The sequence below is a fragment of the Lissotriton vulgaris genome, chromosome 3_2 (assembly GCF_964263255.1).
Source record: "Lissotriton vulgaris chromosome 3_2, aLisVul1.2, whole genome shotgun sequence".
Lineage (NCBI taxonomy): Eukaryota > Metazoa > Chordata > Amphibia > Caudata > Salamandridae > Lissotriton > Lissotriton vulgaris.
In genome coordinates, this window is record NC_141690.1 from 180,522,316 (window position 1) to 180,546,077 (window position 23,762).

Genomic DNA, 23,762 nt, shown 5'->3' on the forward strand with positions numbered 1-23,762 from the left:
AGTATGACCGACAACTATTAGATAGGGGTCGCCAATACTGGGCCTAGACGAAGGGGAACCCCCGACACACTCAGTACTGCACGCAATTCTACTCATGGGAGCAGGGAGACATTTAGTCACCTGGCTCTACAAAGCTGTCAGGACACTACTTCTGCAACTGCTGCACACCTTACGTCAAATATGGGAAGACGACGTGGGACGGGTATTTCACGGCAAGGATTGGGAGAGGGTGCTTGAATACACGAAAAAGGTGTCTAGGAACGCCCGGTTCAAGAACATTCAATTTAATATTCTCCATAGAGCATACATCACACAGCAACGTCTGTGTAGTTTTTATCCCGACACGCACTTCGCATGTCCCCGCTGTCAAACCATAGAGGCAGATTTTAGGCACATGTTTTGGGATTACCCCATGTTATAACATTACTGGCATACAATTCACAGGGCACTTCGAGCAACTACAAATCTTACGGGCACATCCACCTGAGAGGTGTGTGCCCTCGGTTTATTCCGCAGGCGGAAAACTGAGAAGGTACAGTGCCGCTTTGCATCATTAGCCCTCCTTTTAGCGAAGTGGGGATTGGCAATGTATTGGTGAGCCCTGTCAGGGTCACCCGAGGCATCATGGGTAGGGGCAGTCAAAAAGTGGGTCAAGGCAGAAGAAGAGGTACTGAGGGAAGAGGAGGTCAAAGGAACACAAAACCATCCCATGTCATTGGAATGGGCACAACTGCTACACCAATATACCCACGAGACAATACAAGCGAATTTGCTTAGGACCTACCAGGCACAATCTCCACGCTCACCTCCCTGGGATCAAATGGCCCACTCGCCGGATCAAACGTAAGCATGTAACGCTGACACTACGGGAAGGTACTACCTAGAAGTCCCAAACACATAACTACATCGTAGGAATATGTCAAGAACAAAACCCCCCTAGCCCTCTTGCCAGCCCGTATACATCACCACATCATGTAATGACAATATAGCTGGCATGCTAGGGGACATGCCGGAGCCCAGCGTAGCCACTCCCTACCCGCTTTCCCAGTGTTACCCCCACATGTTCGGACCACCAAGAATACATCAGTAGTTTAAGAAAAGAGACTAACACACGCAGACACAGGCACCTTACATTAAACGTCATTATACAGCAATGCTGCTGTGGGAGCGAAGTAGCAACTCCTGGGTAGTGGCCATCCATCAGGTCACGCCCCAATATGAGAGCCACTGCAGATGTGACATCGGACCAGTACGATGCATATAATAAACGTTGTTGTATAGTATACACCGTGCACAACCCGCAAGGCCTCTGAATGCTTAGTGGTGCATTGTAAGATGTAATATTACTGCGTGTGCACATCATTATACATGACTTGTATCACTCTAACCTGTGTATTTTCTGAAATGTTCAAATTCAATAAAATAAATTAAACTAAAACAGTCTGACAATGATCAACCCAACTTCTTTCTAATTCAGAAACTCAAATAAAAATTGACGGATTGTAGAGATTTTACCAGACACAATTGGCAATCCAGAGAAGGCGTAACTATGATTCACAATTTAGGTATATGTCTCAAACATTTAAAAACTCACAAAATCTTACCTGATCTGAATCCAGAAGGCAATAGTTAACTCGAAGCTGTACCAACTGTGCTAGAAGGTCTAAAACTTGTCTCTGAAGCTGCACAGATGTTGTTGTGGTGTATTGCTTTAAAGCTTTAATAACAAGTGGTTCAAATAACCGAATGTGATTGTGAATGGCATTCTGTAATGAAAAGTAACATTTATGTCTGTCCTTTTATAACATCAGCACATATAGAATTATCAAGATATACATTTAAACCCAAACCCAATTTGGATAACCATAACTTGATATATTAAATATAGGCACTATTAGCCATTATCACCTACAGGGAAGCACATTTTTTTTTTAACTGTATGCAAATTTACGTTGAAGAAATTGCTTTCTTTCAAGTAAGAAAGAATCTTACTGCTGCTAATATTTAAATAACCTCCACTCATCTTTACTCTTATTAGAAAAAGAAAACATTTTCTAAAACCTATTTTTTTATTTGCCTTTGTGGGCTTTTTTCCAAAAGTACTTTATTGATATTTCCAAATGCACAAGTTACTTACCTTCGGTAACAATATATCTGTAAGAAACAGGTTGTATTAGATTCCTTACCTTAGAATATCCCCAGGTGTCAGGCTGGATCTGGAAAGTTTTGCGTAGCAGTACCCCTGCGCGTCGGTAGGCGTCGTCTACGGCTCCGTGTCCATGTGCGGCGTCGTGATGACGTTGCCGGAGTACTTAGAAGCCGCCCTCGCAAGCTTACGTCAGTTCTTGTACACAGATTTTCCACGCCAGGAACGCAGAGCCATGATAAAAACCCACACTGGTGCCATAAAACTAGGACCCTCAAAGGGATGTACCTTAACCATAAATATTGGTTCGCAGAACGGGGAGGATGGGTGGGGCGGTAAGGAATCTAATACTAACTACTGTTTCTTACAGATATATCGTTACTGAAGGTAAGTAACTTGTGCATCTGAAAGAAACAGATTAGTGTTAGATTCCTTACCTTAGAATAGATACCCCAGCAATACCAACGTCGGTGGTGGGTAAGCAAACCAATGATCACACCAGAAAGTCCTGGAGGACAGAATGGCCGAAAAAGCCATCCCTCCGGACTTGGCTGTTCAGGCAGTAGTGTCTAGCAAACGTGTGCAGTGAGGCCCACGTAGCTGCCTGACAGATGTCCTGCAAGGGTAACCCCCCGACCCAGGGCAGTAGTAGCCGCCGTGGTCCGAGTGAAATGGGCACGCAGCCCCACAGGAGGCTCCTTTTTATCCAGTGAATAACCAGCCTTGATGCACAAAACGACCCATCAAGAAATGGTCGGTTTGTGCACCACCTGTGCCTTCTTAGCGCCCACGTAACCAACAAAGAGCTGGTCGTCCACCCGGAACTGGCGTGTGTGTGGTCCAGATAGAAGGAGAGCGCACGCTTTGGGTCCAGACGGTGGAGCCTCTCTTCCTCTTCCGAGGGATGCGGAGGCGGAAAGAAGGTGGGCAAGGTGATGGACTGCCCGCTGTGGAAGGCTGTGACTACTTTGGGCAGGAAAGAGGGACGCGTTCAAGACAACTTTGTCCGGATGGACAGAGAGGAAAGGAGGTTGAGAAGATAGAGCCTGGAGCTCACCCACTCTCCTGGCAGAGGTGATGGCAACCAGGAATGCAGTCTTAAGAGTTAGAATACGTAGAGAGCAATTGTGAAGTGGCTCAAAAGAAGCGCACATCAAATAAGTCAGAACAAGGTTCAAGTCCCACTGTGGCATCACAAAAGGAACAGGAGGAAACATTTGAGTGATACCCTTCAAGAATCTATTTACAACAGGGGACTTGAAAAGAGAAGGCTGATCAGGAAGCCTTAAGAAGGCTGAGATGGCAGAGAGGTAGCCTTTGATAGTGCCCAGAGCAGAGCCCTGCTGGGCAAGAGAAAGAAGAAAGAGGAGTACCTCTGAAAAGGGGGGCAGAAAGGGGATCCACAGCCTTTGCTGTGACCCATGCCACAAATTTGTTCCACCTGCAGGCGTATACCGATTTTGTGGAGGGACTCCTGGCTGCCAGAATTACATCACAGACTTCAGGAGGCAAGTCAAATGGCCTCAACTGTCGCTGCTCAATCTCCACGCATGTAGGTGGAGGCTGGACAGATTCGGATGGAGGACCGTCCCCTGCTGCTGCCACAGAAGGTCCTCCTGAAGAGGCAGACGAATCGGGGGATCGACTGACATGCTGAGTAGCTCGGGATACCAGAATCTTCGTGCCCAGTCCGTAGCCACAAGGATGACTTGGGCCCGGTCGCGCCTGATCTTCTTCAGCACTCTGGCAAGAAGTGGTATAGGCGGAAAGGCGTACAACAGACTGCAGCTCCACTCGCGACGAAAAGCGTCTCTGAGCGAGTGCCGCCTTGGAAATTCCCGCACGCAGAACTGATGACATTGCGCGTTCTCTTTGGTGGCGAATAGATCTAACCAAGGCTCTCCCCACTGCTGAAAGAGACCTTGCGCCACGTCCGAGTTCTGACGCCATTCCTGATCCATCATGCACCGGCGGCTGAGTTCGTCCGCCCTGGCGTTCAGGGAACCTGCCAGGTGTTGATCCACCAGAGTGACGCCCTGGTGTTCCAGCCACTGCCAGAGGCGCAGAGCCTCCTGGCAAAGGGTCCATGACCCAACCCGCCCTGTTTGTTGCAGTACCACATGGCGGTGGTGTTGTCTGTGAACAAGTGCACTACACTTCCCCGGACAGAGGAAAGGAATGCCTTCAGTGCAAGTCATATCGCCCGCAGCTCCAGAATGTTGATATGGAGCTGGGACTCCACCGGAGACGAGAGGCCTCTGATCTCCACCTCTCCCATGTGGCCCCCCAGCCCAGGAGGGACGCATCCATCACTACTACGTGCTCTGGTTGGGGTAGGGAGAGGGATCTGCCGCTGACCCAATCACGGTCCGTGAGCCACCACTGCAACTGTCTCGCGTGCCCTCCGAGTTGAGGACGTGGTCGGACAGGTTGCCCTGATGCTGGGCCCACTGAAACTTCAGGTCCCACTGCAGAGCCCGCATCCGCCATCTGGCGTGATGCACCAGAAGGATGCAGGAGGCCATCAGCCCCAGGAGCCGCAGCGTCAACCTGACGAGACTCGGGATAAAGGCTGAAAGATTGGAATCAGAGCCTGAATATCCTGAACCCGCTGTTCGGGAGAATAGACTCGAAACTACGCCGAATTCAGAACCGCTCCGATGAAGAGGAGCTTCTGAGAGGAACACAGGTGTGACTTCGGGTCCGGTGGGCCCGAAGTCGCCGCGGAGCCCTCGGAAGAGAAAGGGACCTCATGGCCATGAGGAAGCGCTCTATCTCCTCTGGTGTCTCGTCTCGCCCAGGGACCGGAGGGTGGGGGCTGGACGCGACGCCTGCGACTCCGAAGGAGCCGCGTGGGCGGTGTCACCCGTACCCCCGGCCGCATCGCGCGAGCGTCGGGGGGAGTCAGAAGAGCGATGACGCCTCTTCAACTTCTTGTGCTTCTTACCTGACAAAGACTTCGACCCAGAGGAGTGGTGCCGACTCCCGGAGCTGTGGTGGCTCCGTCACCGCGACCTGTCCCTCGACCTCCCGTGGGACCGGGACCTCACGCGGCGCGGGGCCGACTGCCGGAGTTCGAGTCGCCTGCGGGACCGCTCCCGCCTGCCTTTCGAAGAGAGGGTCTGGCAGTCGGAGCAGGCCTTGTCGTCGTGGTCGACGCCTAGACAAGTTAGGCACAGGTGGTGAGGATCCGTGACCGACATTGTGCGGTCGCAATCCTCGCAGTGCTTGAAACTAGGCATTTCTACACGCCCGATCGGAGTCGCAAGACTTCGAGAAAGGATCAAAATGATCTCAAAAAGTTAGTCAAAAATTGACTAGGGTTACTGCTTTTTCCAGATCTGCGTTGGCTGGCGCGGGAAAAAGAATAACTGACGTCAGCACGCGGAAGCGGCGTCTAAGTGCTCCGATGACGTCATCACGGCGCCCACGACGCCGACGACGGACGCGGAGCCACAGACGACGCCTACCGACGCGCAGGGGTACTGCTACGCAAAAGTTTCCGGATCCAGTCTGACGCCTGGTGATATTCTAAGGTAAGGAATCTATCACTAACGTGTCTCTTTCAGATTGTTATAACAATGGTCTTAATATCATTGGGCCGAAACCCCAGTATCACTACCGAAGGGTCAGCTCAGATCCCCTAGACCAATAACTCCCTAGAATGACAGGTCTTCTTTCCAAAACACCTAAAACCAGGGACATGACCATCGTATATATATAAATCATCCCCTTCTGTACTAATATTTCTCCAACAAAGACCCAATGTACCATTATGCATATGCTTCACTTTTCACTGGGGTGATATGCCATAACATCATATTCTTATACATGGATTCTCTATTCTGTACACTTTTAAATCACCTTTTCCACCCACAAACAATTCCATTGATGTTTTCGTGATAGAGGGGTCAACGCCCGCTGCCATCGTTTCATATAAATATATAGATATTCCATCACTTTTTGTTTACTTTGGTGTGTCGCCCAAAGTTAGAAGGGTATGCCCAGATGTGGGTCCAGTGTACACTGTCACTGGAATCAAGCTATACCCAGCTGGTGAGCCCATAACTAGGGTGAAATTGGGTTGCTTGAGTTCTGGTTCAGGGAGGACCTGGCTTGGCAGTTTGGACTCGACTGTTCAACTCGAGAAGGGCCAAGACGGACTTGCATATAGCAAGATCCAAACTAGAATATCATGGTGTGAAAAATACGAATGGATTGGGATGTGGCCCGAGTTATTACCACTGCCTGATATTAATACAAGCTTTTCATCCACCACTTTTTTATATACTTTCTAGTTTCATTTAAGACGTTGCATCTGGAGAGCAGGGTGAATATTAGAAAGAGTAGCATAGGTGACAAAGAGCCTTTCAGATTGAGTGAGAGATCTACATGCTGCCTCCCTGTACCCAGGTTGAAAAACCCAATGTCATTGTTGAAAACATTGCATACTGTTAGTTTCTTGTAGATGGAAATCCTTTATAGAAGGGACAATCGATCATTGTGGAGTTTTCTCGTAACCAGGGATAATGAAGAATAGTCTAAAATGCAGGTGAACAGATGAAAGCTATGCAGTTCCACATAACTATAAGATATACTGTATCAAACAAGATAAAGTTTAGAACACTTTTTTATTTTTACAACAAATTATGGGCCAGATGTACGACCGTTTTTTGCGGTCGCAAGCGGGAAATCACCCCGTTTACGACCTCAAAATTGGTCTTCCCCATGTACAAACCCTATTTTGCGAGTCGGTAAGCTATTACCAATTCGCAAAATAGGGTTTGCGACTCTCTAAAAATGCAGTCACAGACATGGTGGTCTGCCGACTCCAGCAGGCCACCATCCCCGTGAGGGTTGGCCATTCCAAATGGCGTTGCAAATAGCACCTGCCTCATGAATATTAATATGGCAGGCAATTTGCAACCCCATTAGGAATCGCTAACAGTGTCTGAGACACTGTTCTAAATTGTATTTTGCGATTCGCAAATGTAAGGGTCGTACATCTGGCTCTAAATGACTAATTCTCTGAAATTGACAGTCTCTTTAAATACCTTATCTGCACGATGTTTTGTTGCACTTGTAATACTGGTTTTCAGTTGAGAAGAAACTTTCTGCAATACATCAAACCACCTGGAAAAACAAAAGATAGTCGTAATAAAATATGTTTTGAAAAATACAAACAAGGTCATAAAATACTTACAAAATTAATAAGAAATTAAATGATGCGGAATACATGGAGGGGGGTCGGGCAAATAGCATCTTAACCGCATCATAACTCAACCAAAAAGATGCTTTCAACTGCAGAGAAGCAGGGTGGAATGGGAAGCTGAAAAGTTCTCAGAGTTAGGAATACAAGCGCAAGTATGTTGCAAATTACTATGTTATCTGGAAGCCATTTCTGTGGACAGAAAGCTAAAGCCATGAAATATAAATGGAGATTTCATGTGGAACCATTCATAGAGGAGAAGACCATAGCACCTACTGGATGATTATGGGACTCCAGGAAAAGAATACAATAATAGAGGCATGGGAAACTGAGCGTTTAGAAACAGCTGCAAAGGAAGGAGGTCGCTTGATAAATCATACTTGGAGAGGAACTTTATGAGAAATATTAGCTACAGCCTCACTGAAGATTTCTATCACAGAATGGGTTGATATGGGGTACCTGGTAAGGCCGGGTGGGGCAAAGGGCGGGTGAAAAAGAACTCCTTCAGGCAGCAATAGAAACTTGGATACAGATTTTAAGGAAAGCTCATGGACCACTGTGAGGAGACCCATTGATACCCCACACCCCCCAATAATAATATAAGAAAAATAATAAAATAAATAAGTAATTTTCCTTGATCTGTAGCTCTGCAAATGTTGGTATCTTTCGTAAATTCATATTCTAGAATAATTTCCCATATTTAGGCTAAGAATACCTACATGTTTTTTAGCGTAACAACCAGAAGGAACAGTCGCATAGGAAAAACATTAGTGTTTGTTTATTGGCATATTCAGCTGCTTTTAAAGTATTCAACATTAGTCAATGAGGATAATGAGTTTAGCTCTCCACAAAAGCTAGAGGCCACTATCAGGGGTGAGGAAATACTCTGGTCTGCTGTAAATACTATGGCCTGCTGCCTGTGACATATGAATTGGCATAGAAGGAGAAGAAGTTTTAATGTTTAGTTGTTCACAGGAAAAACATGTCAGTCATTAAGGCACAGGAAAACATGTACTCCTTACCTCCTAAGATTGGCCGCGACCATAGGCATCATTTCTGTGAATACTCGAGAGACTGAGGTAAGGCCGAAAGAGAGTATAGTTCATTAAATGTGTACCTGGCCCGGGTAGCGCTTGTGATAATGGAGGACAGGTACATGGAAGTACGTATCCTGCAAGTCCAGGGACACCATCGAGTTTCCTGGGTCTATGGAGGACAGAATTTGAGCCGGGTGATCATTTTGAATTTGTGCTTGCACAGAAAGAATCTCAACAGGTGAGTATCCAGGATAGGCATGAGGACACCCATCCACCTTTGGTAGGAGAAAGTAGCACGAATAACATATTCACCTTTCTCTTAGTCCAGTACACGTTCAATAGCACACTAGGATTGCCTTCTGAGGCAGTACTCTCCAAGTCTTCTTTGTCATCTGGTATGGAAGGAAGACAGGGTGGAGAGGACATCATAGAGGGTAAAGTGTAGCCCCTTTGGATGACTGGTAGGATCAATCTGTCTGACATGATGAATCTCCAGCTGAGGAGGGTCAATGCTGTATCCTGCCCACCACTGGCCTGATATGAATTGTGAAGGATAAACTAAAAAAGCTAGGTGGCTACTTCAGCAGGGGAGGAGAAACTGGAGGACCTGAACCCTGTTGCCCTGTGCAGTGTCTGTCGGTGCCACATGGGGGGCCCTGAAGGGCAGAAGAGCCTGATGCACCACTAGTTAGGAAGGCAGAAGAGGTATATAGGCCAGACGCCTGGAATCGCTACCAAATCTCCTAAATTAATGAGAAATTGTTTCACTGGCATCTAAAGCCTCAAAGAGCTGTGGCTCGGGTTTCTTCAAGTCTCTCAAGCGGCAAGTCTGCTTTTTTTTTTTTTATAAAGAGCCTGGATACATAGAAGCGGAAGGGGTCCCAGCAAATAACAATCAATTCACACAAATTAATAAAGATGAAGAAACATTAAATAAGTCTACACTGTATTTATTCACAATGTAGGTGTATGTTAAATATCATATCTTTCAATGAACATTCAAAGGCTGTACAGTGCCCCAGAGGAAAAGGGAAGTGATAAGGTGAGGGTGGTGTGAATAAGGAATAGTGACAGTAAAAACAACCAAATGGCGCAACGGCACTTGTACGTCAATTTAAATATAAACCAACAAAGACCATAGGTTCAATACATCACTTGATCGAAATCATACTCCACATAATACATTAATGTTATAATTTACGGGGTGAAGCTGAAAAACTAAAGACAGTTGTCGACGTTTCGACCCTCTAATTGTTGCAGGAGTTAGTAGTACCCTTGCTTCGGGGTCTTCATCAGGACGGGGTGGGGGCAGGCAACCTATTTAATACACATCAATAAGTAATTTAATTCCACTCTTGGCAATGAGTCACAGCATAAGCAGCTATATAGCACACTATTAAAGACAAAGCATACCAAATCAATTGTTGCTAGTCTTCAAATTGATAGTAGAAAGAGTGGGATACATCTTATGGTGTTAACTTCGAATCCTAGGATTGAAAGAATTATGAAAATATTAAAGGGTAAGACTAGCATTAAATTACATCAGTGTTAGGAGACTATCTGAGAAAGCACTTACATAGTGTGTCGATGTTGAAAGGTCCTCAGGTCTAAGATTAAAAGAGCGAACATATCATTAATTGCAATGCTCATTAGATGTGGATTGCAGATATGCACAGTTACATAATACAAAGAGACATTGACTCACATTAAGGACGGGCGTTCATGGTGGAATCAAATCAGGGCCCAAGGACGGGTTAGAGAATCTGGGGAGAAAAGCGGGATTTTATGGATAGAAATAGGGAACAGAACCGAATTCGTAACGTCTGGTTTATGAAAAAAAGCTTACCCGAAGGTAGACTTTAACTTGTTAAGTCCCAGTTCAATCGTAGTATCGAGAAACACGGCATTTCGGCACCATCAAGGGGAAGATAACAGGACCACAAAATCTATCCCCCGAACGTAAGCGATAGAGTACCATTTAGGTCGTCTCAGTACAAAACTCACCGGAGGCAGAGTAAATCCGGCGTCTCAGCAGCTCGCGTCTGGCAATGGCGAACGGAGCTTCCTGTTACAGCAGTAACTAGGGCAACCGAGTCACGTGACCGCAAGGTTGCGTGTAGAAACTGTAGACAGACTGCAGGTAGTGAAATCGGGAGCGATAGACCGATTAATAAACGACAGTGATGTCTTAGAATTGGTATTATGATCAGAACGTTAAAAAGGATCATTGTGATGCAACCAGATGAAATACTACTGTTGCGTTACATTTTGGTTTGGTCTCAATATAAAAATGAATTCGGGGATATCGATCATTGTATTGATTGGTTGATGTTATGCATAGCATAAACAATGTGGTGTACCTATCACATAATGGTAAAGACCACATAAAAGACGGAACAAATTAATGATGAATCAAAAGAAAACTTATTATAATCCCTTCAATTGATGATAACATTCATAAATGATAACCATAAGCATATCAAAAGTCATAGGACAATATGCATATCAAAAGTCGTGTAACAACTTAAGGTAACCTGTAAGGAAACATATATACACATATCAGTCGTCATATGGCGTACCTATCACATAAAATAAACCTCATATGATTTGGTTTTCCAAAAAAAAAAAGGATCATTGGTTCAATAACAGAAGAAGGCGAGTGAAGGACCTCAGTTATAATGTTAGACTTGTATTCAGCAGTAGGCAGAGTAATATTCAACAAGTCTGCAGCCTTATTTATAACAACGTGATAAGGTGTCACATCCTTAGAAGGTACGTCAGATACAGAGGCCAAATCCCACTCAGGAGATAGACCACTAGCCTCTCTCAGGTCATCAAAAGAATCCTTCGAATCCTGCAGTTCTCCTTCCTCCAAATTTTCATCACGATACCTCTCCTCTTCCAGAAGCCTATGTGCCTCACGCCTCAACCTCTCCTTCATAAACGAAGTCGACGGATCCGGGACCGATTCCACCGGAGCCGACGTCGGACTCGAAATCGGAAGAGGCAGCTTAATCCGAGGTCCAACCGAGTTCGGCATCGGAGTCGAGGGTATCGGCGTCAAAGGATTCGGTGTCGATGGAACCTGCGTCAAATGCCTCGGCGTTGAAGGCTTCGGCGGCGCCGGGAAATGCCAATGAAGAGTTGGAGCCGGCTTGAAAGGCATAAAAGGCGCAGGAGCATAAGCCTGGGAGACACCCAGATTAAATGCTAATGGACCCGTGGGACCAACCTGTGTACCAGAGGGGTACATTGCCCTGGAGTAAACTCCAAACATGGCATTCAGGAATTGAGTAGGATCCTGACCTGGAGCCGGAAAGGCTGGATAAGAGCCCTCAGGATGCTCTTGAGGGAGCAGAGTCTTCTCGACTTTGGCCTCCACCTCAGGCTGGTGCACCGGGGTCGACGAACCCGCAGGCAACAAAGCCTCGCCCTCACCTTCTTCTTCCTCTTCACCTTCATCGTCATCTTCTTGACCAGAAGGATGGGATGGATTCGGAGAAGGATTTGGCAACTGCTTCGGAGACGCAGGCGAATCCGCATGCGAAGCCTCACCCTCGGAGACCTGTACTTCCGATGCCGAGGCCACCGCTTCCTTTCGAAGTAACTTCACCTGTGACTTAGGCCTTGAACTCAAGTCTTACTCAGAATAATGGTGAGATTCATGACTCCTTTTCTTATGCTTCTTCCTCGAAGACTTCGAAGCATGCGCCGAAGACGACTCCGAGTGCAATCTCGAATGAGACCTCGAACATCGAGTTCGTGACCTCAAACTCTTTTTATCCTTTTTGTTTTTCAACTTCGCTACGAGGAGTTTCGTCTCCCTCTCCTGGAGTGCCTTCGGAGTTATCTTTTTACAAGAAGGACAATCTTCGACGTCATGATCGGAGCTCAAGCACCAAACGCAGCACTAGTGTGGATCAGTGATAGATATCATCTTGCCACGTTCTCCGCACGCTTTAAATCCAGTCTTCTTCGTAGACATCATGACAGAAGACAAAGAAAACGCAAGTAGAAACACAAAGTAACAAAGTTACTAAACAGCTACAGACGATCCCTTGAAAACCGTTAGCGTCGACGACATGGAAAAAAGGAAACTGATATCATCACGCCGGTGTGGGCCTATTATGGTCTCGGTGACGTCAGTGGAGTCGCACGCAATGCCGTGCCTCTGTGACGTCGTCGGCGCGAAGCTACAAAAAAAAATTCCGAATGTTGCTGACGCAAGGGGATATTCACAAGGTGAGGAATCCACTAGCAGATGTATCTATCAGAACATCCTCTTACCACAATTATTAATCCTTTTGTATTCTCAATCTGCGGAAGTTGGGAGGAATACATTAGGACTGAACTTATGAGCAGAGGCCTGCACAATTAGACTCGGTGTAGGATGCTAGTTAGGAAGTCCAAATCACTGGGCGGATGCCTGTGATGAAGAGCAATAGGTAAGCTGACAAGATGGCAAGAATAAGGCTTGGACCAAGTAGTCATCAAGGTGTCAGTGAAGGAATCATTAAATGGTAGCAAGCCTCAGATGACATTGGCACTGGCTAGGGGATTTTTGTTAGAACCTTTTTGTTTTAATGGAGGGCAACTGCAGATTTAGCACCCCAGCTGCCCTAAAGCCCACAGCTGCAAACAAGGCAGTTTATTTTGTTTGTGGTCTATGTGGCGAGTCAAGCTCTGTTTCATGGGGGTGATTAGACTGCTAGTATTTTGTAAATCCAAGTATGGCAAAGTGAAGGCGTAGTAAACCTTGACACCCCTTTCTCATGGTCAGTGTCCTTGGGAATCCTGTGTGTTTCTTGTTCAAGGTCAGAATCCGAGCCTAAATCCGGCATCGTAGCAGATTCATCAGGCTAGATTCAGGCTGCAGAATAACAGGTTGCACTTTTGAAATCTTGTAGCATGCGAGGGCTGGCATCAGTTCATAGTCCAACATGGTTGTTGACACTTGGGTAACTGGCATGGATAATGAGGCTGGTGTGGAAGTCTGTACCAGAGTATGTATGGGCCCAGTCACAGGTTCCTAAGGCACAGACCATATCAGGAAAGGACCATCCGGTGATAAAAGTGACTGGAGGTCTCCTACTGCTCCACACCAAAGGAAGTTGGAATCGCCCTAAAGATATGCACCATGGCCTCTTTGAAGGTCACTATCTGCTCTACAAAAATCTGGGGGAAATAGGAGTGCATCAGGACTAGCTGTAGAATCTGCTTTGAAATCAGGGGCTTCGAAGGGGCGCAATGTTTATCTTGAAGCCCTTACACCTTCTCTTTGGAGCTAGAGTAGCAGGGAAAGGCCTCGTGACAGGGAAGGAGACTGGGTCAGATCATTTGAGTGGGAAAGAGACCTGAGCTTCAATTGTGACTTCTTCTTCTATTAGTCAATGCAAAGCTTCACCTCTCGAACCCCTGAATCGGCCTTGGATGATTAGGGGTGCACATGTTGCACAACTTAGAGTCATGACCAGAGCCCAAGCATAAATAGTATAGGTCCGTGAATGACATCAGCCTCTTGCAGTCTTGCACAGTTTGAAGCTCAAAGTTTTTGCAGGGAGATGTAGGACATGATTCACTAGCATACTGTCTGACAATTTTGGAGCTGTCCTAAGAACAGCAACAAGTTCGGAGCAATGCTGCGGATCTGCATCGTAAGGCAGGTGATGAACTGACTTTAAAGCGCAGGGGCAGCGCTTATATGAAGCTCTGCCATGGCCGGTACAAAGCCAATATGGAGCCGCATAATGCCATCTGTCGACGAGCAGGAGCACTGCTGCTAAAGTTCTCTGGACCAGTTATTACCTGGGGATATTGAAAAGGAGAAGAATAGGTAGTTAGAAGTATCCACCAGAAATGTTTTATACTGATATGGGCACATGATTTTTGTTGTTGTAAGTGTTATGAATGTATTTACTAAGTTTAGTTACGAGTGTTGTAGTTAATAGTTTGTGAAATCAACCTGTAATAATGAAATCTGATTTTCTGAGGAAGCTTGTTTTAGTATGCAAGTGAAGTAGGAGCATTTATTTTGTTAAATAGGTTTCAGTGACAGTGAATGGAATTGTGCACAATATATACAAGGTGTGTAAAGAGGGAGGTTTGGAAATTTATTTTGAAACACAAGTAAAGTTTTAACCCCCTTCTCTGTTAGGCCTTCTGACCCCACCCCTGTGCAAAGCCTTTTTATGGGGCTATTTAGGGTAGTTCGCCCGTAACCTTTTGTCCACATAAGGTATCCAGGCCAAATTTGCTTCCTTCTTTTCCAACATCCTGAGAATTCTAAAGGTACCCAGGGTTTGTCAATTTTCCTGGAAGGGGTGCGAAATATGGCAAAATACATGTGAGGTTTTTTGTTTGGGGGGTGGGGGAGAGGGGGAAGGACTGCAGAAGAAAGCGTCAGTTTCTTTCCCTGTAAATAGTATCAACGAAGAGTCAGCGGTGCTAAAATCATCATCTTTCCTGCTTTAAGAAACAGGCAGACTCTTCTATGAAAACCAAATTCGTTTACACTGTTTTGGCATTTTACCAGGCCAAAGCCTATTTTTGGGGATAATAATGGATCCCGGGAGGCTATACATTTCTAGAAAGTAGACAAAATTCAGAATTCAGCAAGGGGTTATTAGTGTAGATCTTTCAAGGTTTTCCTACAGACAGTAACAGTTGAAATAAAAAAATCCAACCCTTTTTTTTGCAATGTGCATATCTGTGAATTTTGGGCCACAGTTCAGCCAACGCCCAAGGAAACCGAGCAAACCTATACATTTGTGAAAATTAGACACCCAGGGAAATCCAAGAGGGGGTGACTTTAATGGCTCTCACCAGGTTGTTATCCTTGCAAACCTCAAGATTTCTCTAGAAAAACACTTTTTCCCTCCATTTCTGTGATGGAAATCTCAGGAATCTGAGGGGAGCAACAAACTTCCTTCTACCTAGCATTTCCCCAAGTCTCTCAGTAAAAATGGTACCTCACTGGTGTGGGCAGGCTTAGTGCCCGTGAGAGGACATGCCCCAAAACGCAAAGTGGTCACATCACATTTTTCCACTGAAAATTGACCCTCTTTTTTGCAATATACCTAAATGTGAATTTGAGCAATTGCTCATGCCACAGGTATGGAATCTAGCAAACCTGTGCATTTTTTAAACTAGACACCCGGGGGAATCCAGGATGGGGGGACTTGTGTGGCATTCACCAGGTTCTGTTACCCAGAATGCCTTGCAAACCTCAAACTTTGTAACAAAAATAAAAAATCCTTTTCCCTCAAATTTCTGTAATGGAGAGTTTTGGAATCTGCAAGGAACCACAAACGTCCACCTACTGAGAACTCAACCCAGTCTCTCAATAAAAATGGTACCCCACTTATCTGGCCGATCGGCCCATTTCAGTTCTACTTTCAATCTCGTGACGCCAGCACGCCATGCACTTAATTGTCGTTACATTGAAGAAGAAAAAATCCTCGGGCAGCTGGGGAAGCTTTTCCACAGCTCCTGGGGCGGAAAATAAAAAAGGATTTCCTGGTTATGTGCAGAGGACGGAATGGTTCTGTCCTCAGCACACAACCACCGTGGCTGAGGACAGAAACAGTTCAAAGATTTGTCAGTAGAGATGCAGCTTGTGCATTTTTTATACTGCATAATTATTACTGACACTGGTTAGTTAACTTGTGTACTTTGTTTGCAGTTTATTGTTATATATACATATGTATTTTTTTTAACTTTTATTTTTCAGTTTTAGAAAATACAATACAGCAGTTGGTGGAGTACAGTGTAGAAGATATGGCTGGTGTACATGAAATGGTATTCCTTTGACAATTCAACACTCATGCATCTCTTCATTGGCACCATGCTTTGTGACCCACCACTCGCTAGAAGCTTCATCTAACGTTTTCCTCAGCGCCTTCGGTCGAAGTCATTGACACGAGTCGCACTCCTCAGAGTAATGCTGTTCACCTAGGCACCGCATGCAAATAGAGTGAGGGTCCGTGGCCAATATTTGTTGTCCATAGGATCCACAAGGTTTGAACACCCAGGACATATGAAAGGCACACTGTTCCGTTTGATGAAATCGCTGAGGTAGGCCAAAAAATGGCTTAAGGAACCGTTGATCAGATCCACGTTGTAAGTTCGGTAAAGGAGAAAAACTGACATCAGCGAGTCAGGGGAGGGCTTTTATGGATGCAGTCAATGTCAAATCCGGAGTACGGCGTTGCCACAAAGTCGCTGAATGCCTCTACTCATGTGCGGAAGTTTTGAGGTACAAAATTTTACTGATCCAGTCTGGTGCCTGGGGATAATTCTAAGATAAGGAATATGGGGCTAGATGTCTCTATCAGATATGAAGTGTGAGGCCTTGTTGTCGTCTATGAATGTTTTGAAATTAAATAAAAGAAAAATGTATATAGCGCAAACATACCCAAGGGTGTTTAAGGGCTGACTCAAGGTGAGAACCGCAGAAGCCAACCCAAGAGATTAAAAAGCAAGGTTTTTAATGCTTTCCTAAATGTCAGCAATTGGGTTGAATTTTTTAGTTCTAAAAGGAGAGAGTTGCAGAATCTGCTGGTTCCCACAAGAAAACTTCTGCCATCCCATACAGCTTTTTTTAATTTGGGCACAACAAGGTTGTGGGTTGCGGTAGACCTCAGCATCCGAGCTGCAGAGTACCATTGAAAAATACGTTTAAAAAAGATCAACTGAAACCGTGCACTGCTTTGAACGCGATGCAGAGAGCCTTAAAATCAATGCGGTGTTTCCCTAGAATCCAGTAAAGGTGTCTGAGCGCAGAAGCAGCAGACTTGTGCATGGGAATGCCCAACAACAAACAATTGGCAGCATTTTGTACGATCTGGATTTTGGTGAGACATTTTTTCCTGATATTAACAAAAAGACCATTACAATAGTCATCCCTAGACACCACCAGGTCTGTGGGGGCCAGTTTTTGAAGACTGTGAGGGATGAACTGAAGAACTTTCCTGAGAATATTCAATGTGTAAAACGAGGCTGAAGTAATAGTATTGACATGACCCTTGACAGTAAGCTTGGAGTCAAAGGTTACTCCCAAGTTCTTCACCTTGCTTAGTGGTGCAGGGAAAGAATGAAACTCCAGTAGCCAGTAGGAAGGTGACCAGAAAGACACATCGTTCCCAAAAATAAGGACCCTAGTTTTATTGACATTAAGCTTCAAACAGCTAAAAACCATCCAATGCCCGACTTGAAGCACACAATTGTGGAACTGTGTCGGAAGGATTGCTTGCCACTAATACTATAAGTTGGGCTTCACTGGCATAGGAAATAGCAGAGAATCCCAGAGACTGAATAATTTTTGCCAGAGGGGCAACGTAAATATTAAAAATGGACGGGCTCTACGAAGAGCTTTGGGGAAAGCCACAGAAGAGTGTGAAAGAGGGTGACCTAAAGTAAGCTAGGGCAACAAATTGTTTGAGATCAGTGAAGAATGATTCAAGCAATGTCAGTGCTCTCCCCTTAATGCCTATTGAGTCTAGACGATCTAGCAGTCTTTTATGATCGACAGTATCAAACGCTGCGGAGAGATCCAACAGCACCAATGCCACATTCTGCCCTGCTTTAACTGTCTGCCTGACCTGTTCAGGGTGTTGGTAATGGCAACTGATGTACTGAAATACTGCTTTGTTAATACTGACTTCAGGTTTCCCAGCATGACATTTAGGATGACCTGAAGAGTGAAATCCATCCTTATACTTCTTTCTACATCAAGGCTATATTCTAACAGCAGCACTCTAGATGGATCCCAAAACATCAGACACCACCCAAGTCAGTCCCACAAGAACAGCTTTCAGTTCTGTAGGGTTAGTTGTGACCATAGCTGCATCAAGCAAACTCTCCAGCACCTTGAGGTGGAAGGATGGTTGTAGCTGTTTTGGATTCAGAGTGAACTCTTGTTAATTGGATGTGGTCCTATGCTGAGAAGCAAATACAAATGTCTCCTGTCCACACTGGAGCAATAAGAGGAAGGTACACACACCCAAATGGCATTGGCATAGTTTTACGGACAGAAAAGGTTCACCCTTCAAACTGAACTGCTCCTTGACCAGTGTGAAGTTTTAGTTTCTCTGCAGAATGGTGACTGTTTTACTGCTGGGCAGACTTTTCTTAGACCAGTTGGCACAACTGTCCTCACTCAGTAGGGCCTTGTTTTCCCTTACCAAAACAAAGTACTTCCAGCAGGCAAAAGGTAGGCATGCATGCATGACTGCCTTCTTTTTACTCCAGCTCAAGCAGAATCCACAGCCTAGCCAGAGCATGGCCCAGTCTTAAGAGATCATTGCATCTACACATTCCACTCCTAGTTCAACAAAATTCCTTTCTTGTAAGGGTGTGCAGCCTTCTCAATGTCAACACAATGAGCCAATTACTAACTGCGGCAGCCAAATCTTCTAAAGGAAAAAAGGCAAAACCTCCAATTCAACCTACACCACCCCTCCCATGACTGTTGTTGGCCAAACCCTAAGGAGAGATCAATTGATACACACCAGACCACCAACGAGAGAGATCCATTGAGTAGGCACATTATGGAACATGCCTCCGGTAACAGGGCATCATCCCAGCGGAAATTGTGCTGCATGCCCCCAGACCAAACGCTCTACAACCATTGATATAGGGACTGGTCGGCCTTGGGAGCAAAGACGCTTCACAAATTGCAATAGTAGTCAGCTAATTTATCTTATAACCTGTCCCTGTTCACTCAGGTACGTAGGGATGACTACTCGTAAAATAAGAACAAGAATTTTCCGAACATAAAAGCACAATCAGGTGCAAAAAGCAGGCGACCCGATTAACAAATCACTTCGTAGAAACAGGTCACAAACCGACTGACTTTGAATGGACCGTACTGGAACAACAAAATATCCCAGCACATATAACTGACGTGTCCAAACACCTATTCATGATAGAGCAAAAGTGGGTGTACAAGTTAAATTGTGACGAAGCTGGTCTCAATGAGGATATCCCTTGGATGTCACTATGAAATTACTGATCCCTACAAGCTACCCTTGCAGCAGCATACAATGGGATACAAACATCCATGCAAGCCTCCTAGGTGCACCATATTGAAGAGAAGTTTGACTCCACTGTATTACACCTATTCTGTCATCTCTCCGATCCACAGTGACATACTATTGAACCAATCGCTGATACCTGATGTAGAGATAGACAACATCCAACATGTCATTCATTCTGACTCTCTAGCACGCATAGCCGGTTCTGATTCGGTTAAAATGTTTTAAGCGCGCCATGACAATTGAGAATCCTAGTTATCTCGTTGATATTGGAAAGGTGGATAATTAGCTCAGAGAAAGCTGACTGAAATAATACTATCTTTTAAAAGGTCCAATTTCGACACTCTGCCCGACATTCGGAATTATGGACTACATCTCCCACAATACCTAGCTGTAGGAGTGTCCGCTTCACCCAATGAGAATCGAGTGAAAATCAATAAGGAAGTAGCCAGCCCCTGCCGCGGTACCTTCCCAAACAGCCCAGAAGGCTGCTAGGAGTACCGACGGACAGGTATGGGTGAGACTTTGCCAACAATAGAGACAAAGTAATTTATCTCCAATAAAGTCACTTAGTTACTGCAATAGAGATAGAGAACAGCGGGCTGCCACAACGTCTAGGCAGTTTTAGGCAGGAGCATAGAGCCCTGCAGTAACAAACGCGCTAAGTCTGCCACGACGCGCTAGTCATTACTTAACGGCAACAGCGAGAAGGGTAAACAAACGCGCTAAGCCGACTACGATGCGCTAGTCATTGAATAACGGCAACAGCGAGAAAGGTAAACAGGATCTCGCATTTCTAATGCGGAAAGCTATTACAGCTCTGTACACAGAGCCCGGTTTAAACAAATGGGCTAATCGCTTAATAACAGCAGCGAGTACAGAACTGTCTGAATGCGATCGCGTTCTGCTAGCATGGGCCACCACCGTTCATCAAACTGCAGAGCCCAGATTATGACATATACGCGACCTATCCCAACATAAAACGCAATGCTTGCTGTGTATAGCAACAGTTGTTTGAGTTTGCGCCACTTGATAAAAGAGCACTAACAAATCCGACATTGACCTCTAGAGTCCCAATAATGGAGAAATGTTTTATAACATTAGTTTCATCCCGGACGATCAGTACACTTACCGACAGGGAAGTTCATTATTTACAAATCATGTCTATAAAGAGAGAACAAGTTCATGTATTAATTAAAACACAACAGAATGAACACCATGCCTGTTTTTCAACTTTTTCTAATTGTCTGATCCTGTGAGTTTCTGACTGCTGAGCGGTCACATAGTTTATCACGGCTATTTAATTTTCTGTACTATAGAGCGGTGCTCCATTGTCCTGAGCTGCTTGCCAGGTGAGGAGAAACACGTTCCCCTTGAATCTAAGGTGAGCCTATGACACTTTGCTAAATAGGTTATAAATGTAGGTCACTTGAACTTATATGATAAGTAACTTTAGAGGTAACCCATACTAATGATGGCCTGTTATCCTTTTGTTCTCGTGCTTGTCTATGTGTGTGTGTTATGGCGATTTGATATCTGGACCTCTTCCAACTAACAAGGAGGAATACCAGAAGTGAACAGGTGACATTTACCATTGTTGTTCACTATTGTTTTTTTAGTTCATCACGTAAGAGCAGTAGCAATTAAGTTTATGGGTCCTAAAGAAGCGGCAGGTACCATATTGGACCTTTAAATGTCCACAGAAACATGTCGACCAGATGACCCAGTCAGAAGTTATTTGTTTGAACCATCTGACTTTTTTGCACTCTATTGTTGTTATTGTTGGAAGTGCACGACTCCTGAATAAAGTTATATTGCGTACACTATCCAATTTTACCACAAACACATTACTTTATCACTATTCACAAATCACATATGCACTGCTTTCAGTTACGAATAAACAACATCCACCCATCATCGTGTATAACAACACCATTAAAACCAACCATCTCCTAGTAACACCTTTGGAGATGGCAAATATGGACTACCTACTGTGAAGTAGACCAAATGATGAATAGGGCGGTACAGGAAGAGTAACTGATGGACATTTTTTCACAAAGGGTAAATGTCCACTAATCTGCTCAAACTTGGAAGCACACATATAGCCATATTTACACACACATAGCTTTCCCTCTGTCTTAGACCCACAGTTATTCTTTGTGTTTCCTATAGCCTGCCAGGGGGATTATAACTGTGCTGAGGTCGTTAAACATTCCCTCGGACCCTCCACCTATCTTTTTGTTTATTGCAAACTCTAAGGCTTCCATCCAGCGACTACACAGATTACAATTTTATAGTTGTTTCTATATTCCCTATGTATAATATCAATAGTTCTCATATAGAGCTCAAGCCCACTCTAGAAGGATATTACAGAGTGGGAATAATCTTATTTCGAAATAAGATTAACCCAAAATGTGGGTTAGGGTCCTTTTATCTGAAGAAACGTATTCCTTCTCCTTTTGAGACCCAGCATTTGGATCCCATTAGGGTTTGCTAGAAATGTCATGTGTTGTTATACCTAGGGAGTATGTTGTAGCAGAATACTCTTTTCTCTCTCATTCCTTAGCATGAGAGAAAAATCAGATAAAGACCAGCCTCTTCCTAGCAGATGATGGGATAAACAAAATATTATTTCATAAGGTACAGCACTTTGAATGAAGAGCTGGAGCAGAACTCAGTTCTGAAATTTCCTTTTGCTTTCAAAGTGGACAAAGTCAAGCCTTATTTGACATACTGCTAAGGGAGTTGATGACTCAACAGATCCGCCTCTTTGGGTTAGGTTTAAGCAGTTTGAAATGTAATCATGTGCTGCTAAAGAAACACTACTGTTCTGCCTACAGGCATTTTAATATTGTTCCCCACTGTGTCAAAATACTAGGAATTCCCAGCATCAGGAAGGGGAATGATTCAAGCATATGTATTAGTGAGTGATTCAATACTGGATAGTTAAAGAAATCTAGTATCATTTTTTAATATTCATGACTTGGAAGAATGTGTGAAATTAAACAATGGTAAATTGGAAATGTCCCAAAAGTTACCAAAGGCTCGTTTTAATTTCATAGCTGTTTTCTTTGCATTTCTAACGTGTTGACTGGCCTACATAGTATGTATCTAATGTCATCAAGCAAATATGAATCAAACTTTCGATGAGCAGATCATTCACTGTCAGTAATCATTTAGTCTCAGGGATAAATGAGCAATATACATTGCGTACTAATTCTCAGTTTCTGGTGGTACACATGTTCAAAAACCATGTTCAGCTGTTTCACTGTAGCAATGCCAATCTCTATAATATTATTAATGCTCTATTAATTAAGACCAAGGTGAGGAACCTGACAGAATTGCGATCTTCAAATATGTCTAAGTGTGCTTCCACGGTAGAGAGCGGGGAAACCTGTGGGTGACAATTAAAATTAAGTGACCATATCAAAGAGATTGAGACTAATTCTGCAGCAGAATGCAGCCAAAGCCTGCCATCTACCTAAGCGGCAGAGAACCAGCAGCTGAAGGGGTAATTATACTGTGAAACTGACTTCCCAACAAAGTGCAGCCAAAGCCAGACATCAACCTTCGCAACAGAGAACAATTAGCAATTGATGTCATACAGCTCTATTGGAACTCCAATAAACTATGACCAAGAGGTAAAACCACTACGCCGGTACCCCTGCTCAATGTGCATGCTTGTTGATGTCCTTGTTCAAGTGATTTAATATAAAAGTTTGACTTATTAAAAAAAAAAGCAGAAAAAAAGCACAGTGCTGCAGTTGACAAAAAAGTGTAGATACACATTAGAACAGTCAATTAACATTAGTTCATTAGTTACCCAGAAGCATCTTGTTCCGGCTCAGCCTGTACCATGTTCCTCAGAGTAGCATCAGCCAGGGCCTGTGTGAAGTGTGTATAAGGTGCCATGAAGCAGTAATGGTAAAGACCAGGTCTCAGATTAGAAGAGCCCAGACGCTGAACTTTGCCTTGGGTTTTATTGGGGTTTGAAGAAATTCCATCAAACTGGGATGACAAATTAGTTCCAAAGAGAGTCTTCAGCAACTAAAAAAACATAGGAAAACACAGTAACATATTTAACATTTATGTAACTTTATTTCAAACAGGATAAGATAAACAACACAAAAAATTGATTATTAAGTACTTTGGGGTGAATGAGGAAAAGCGGATGTATAAGGCGCATCAAATGGCGCTCTGTATATAGTTCAGGTCTATCTAGCTATTTAATACCAGTGGAAGATGTCCCACAGAAGGTGTGGTGCTTCTCATTTTATTGGTATGAAGGGATGAAGTTCAAACTTCAGATGACTCTTAGAATATTCTTCCTGTAACAG

General features: G+C 44.4%; 1 protein-coding gene across 2 annotated transcripts in view; it reads right to left on the reverse strand.

Moving 5' to 3' along the window:
* The window catches only part of HTT (huntingtin), a 2,178,328-nt gene that overhangs the window by 1,141,819 nt on the left and 1,012,747 nt on the right, over nt 1–23,762 (reverse strand). For both annotated transcript variants that reach the window (XM_086964158.1, XM_086964157.1), the window contains 3 exons: nt 23,249–23,472; nt 7,201–7,279; nt 1,605–1,766 (listed from right to left, as the gene is read on the reverse strand). In XM_086964158.1, coding sequence (XP_086820284.1) covers nt 1,605–1,766; nt 7,201–7,279; nt 23,249–23,472 — 465 coding nt within the window. The remainder of the gene's footprint in view (nt 1–1,604; nt 1,767–7,200; nt 7,280–23,248; nt 23,473–23,762) is intronic.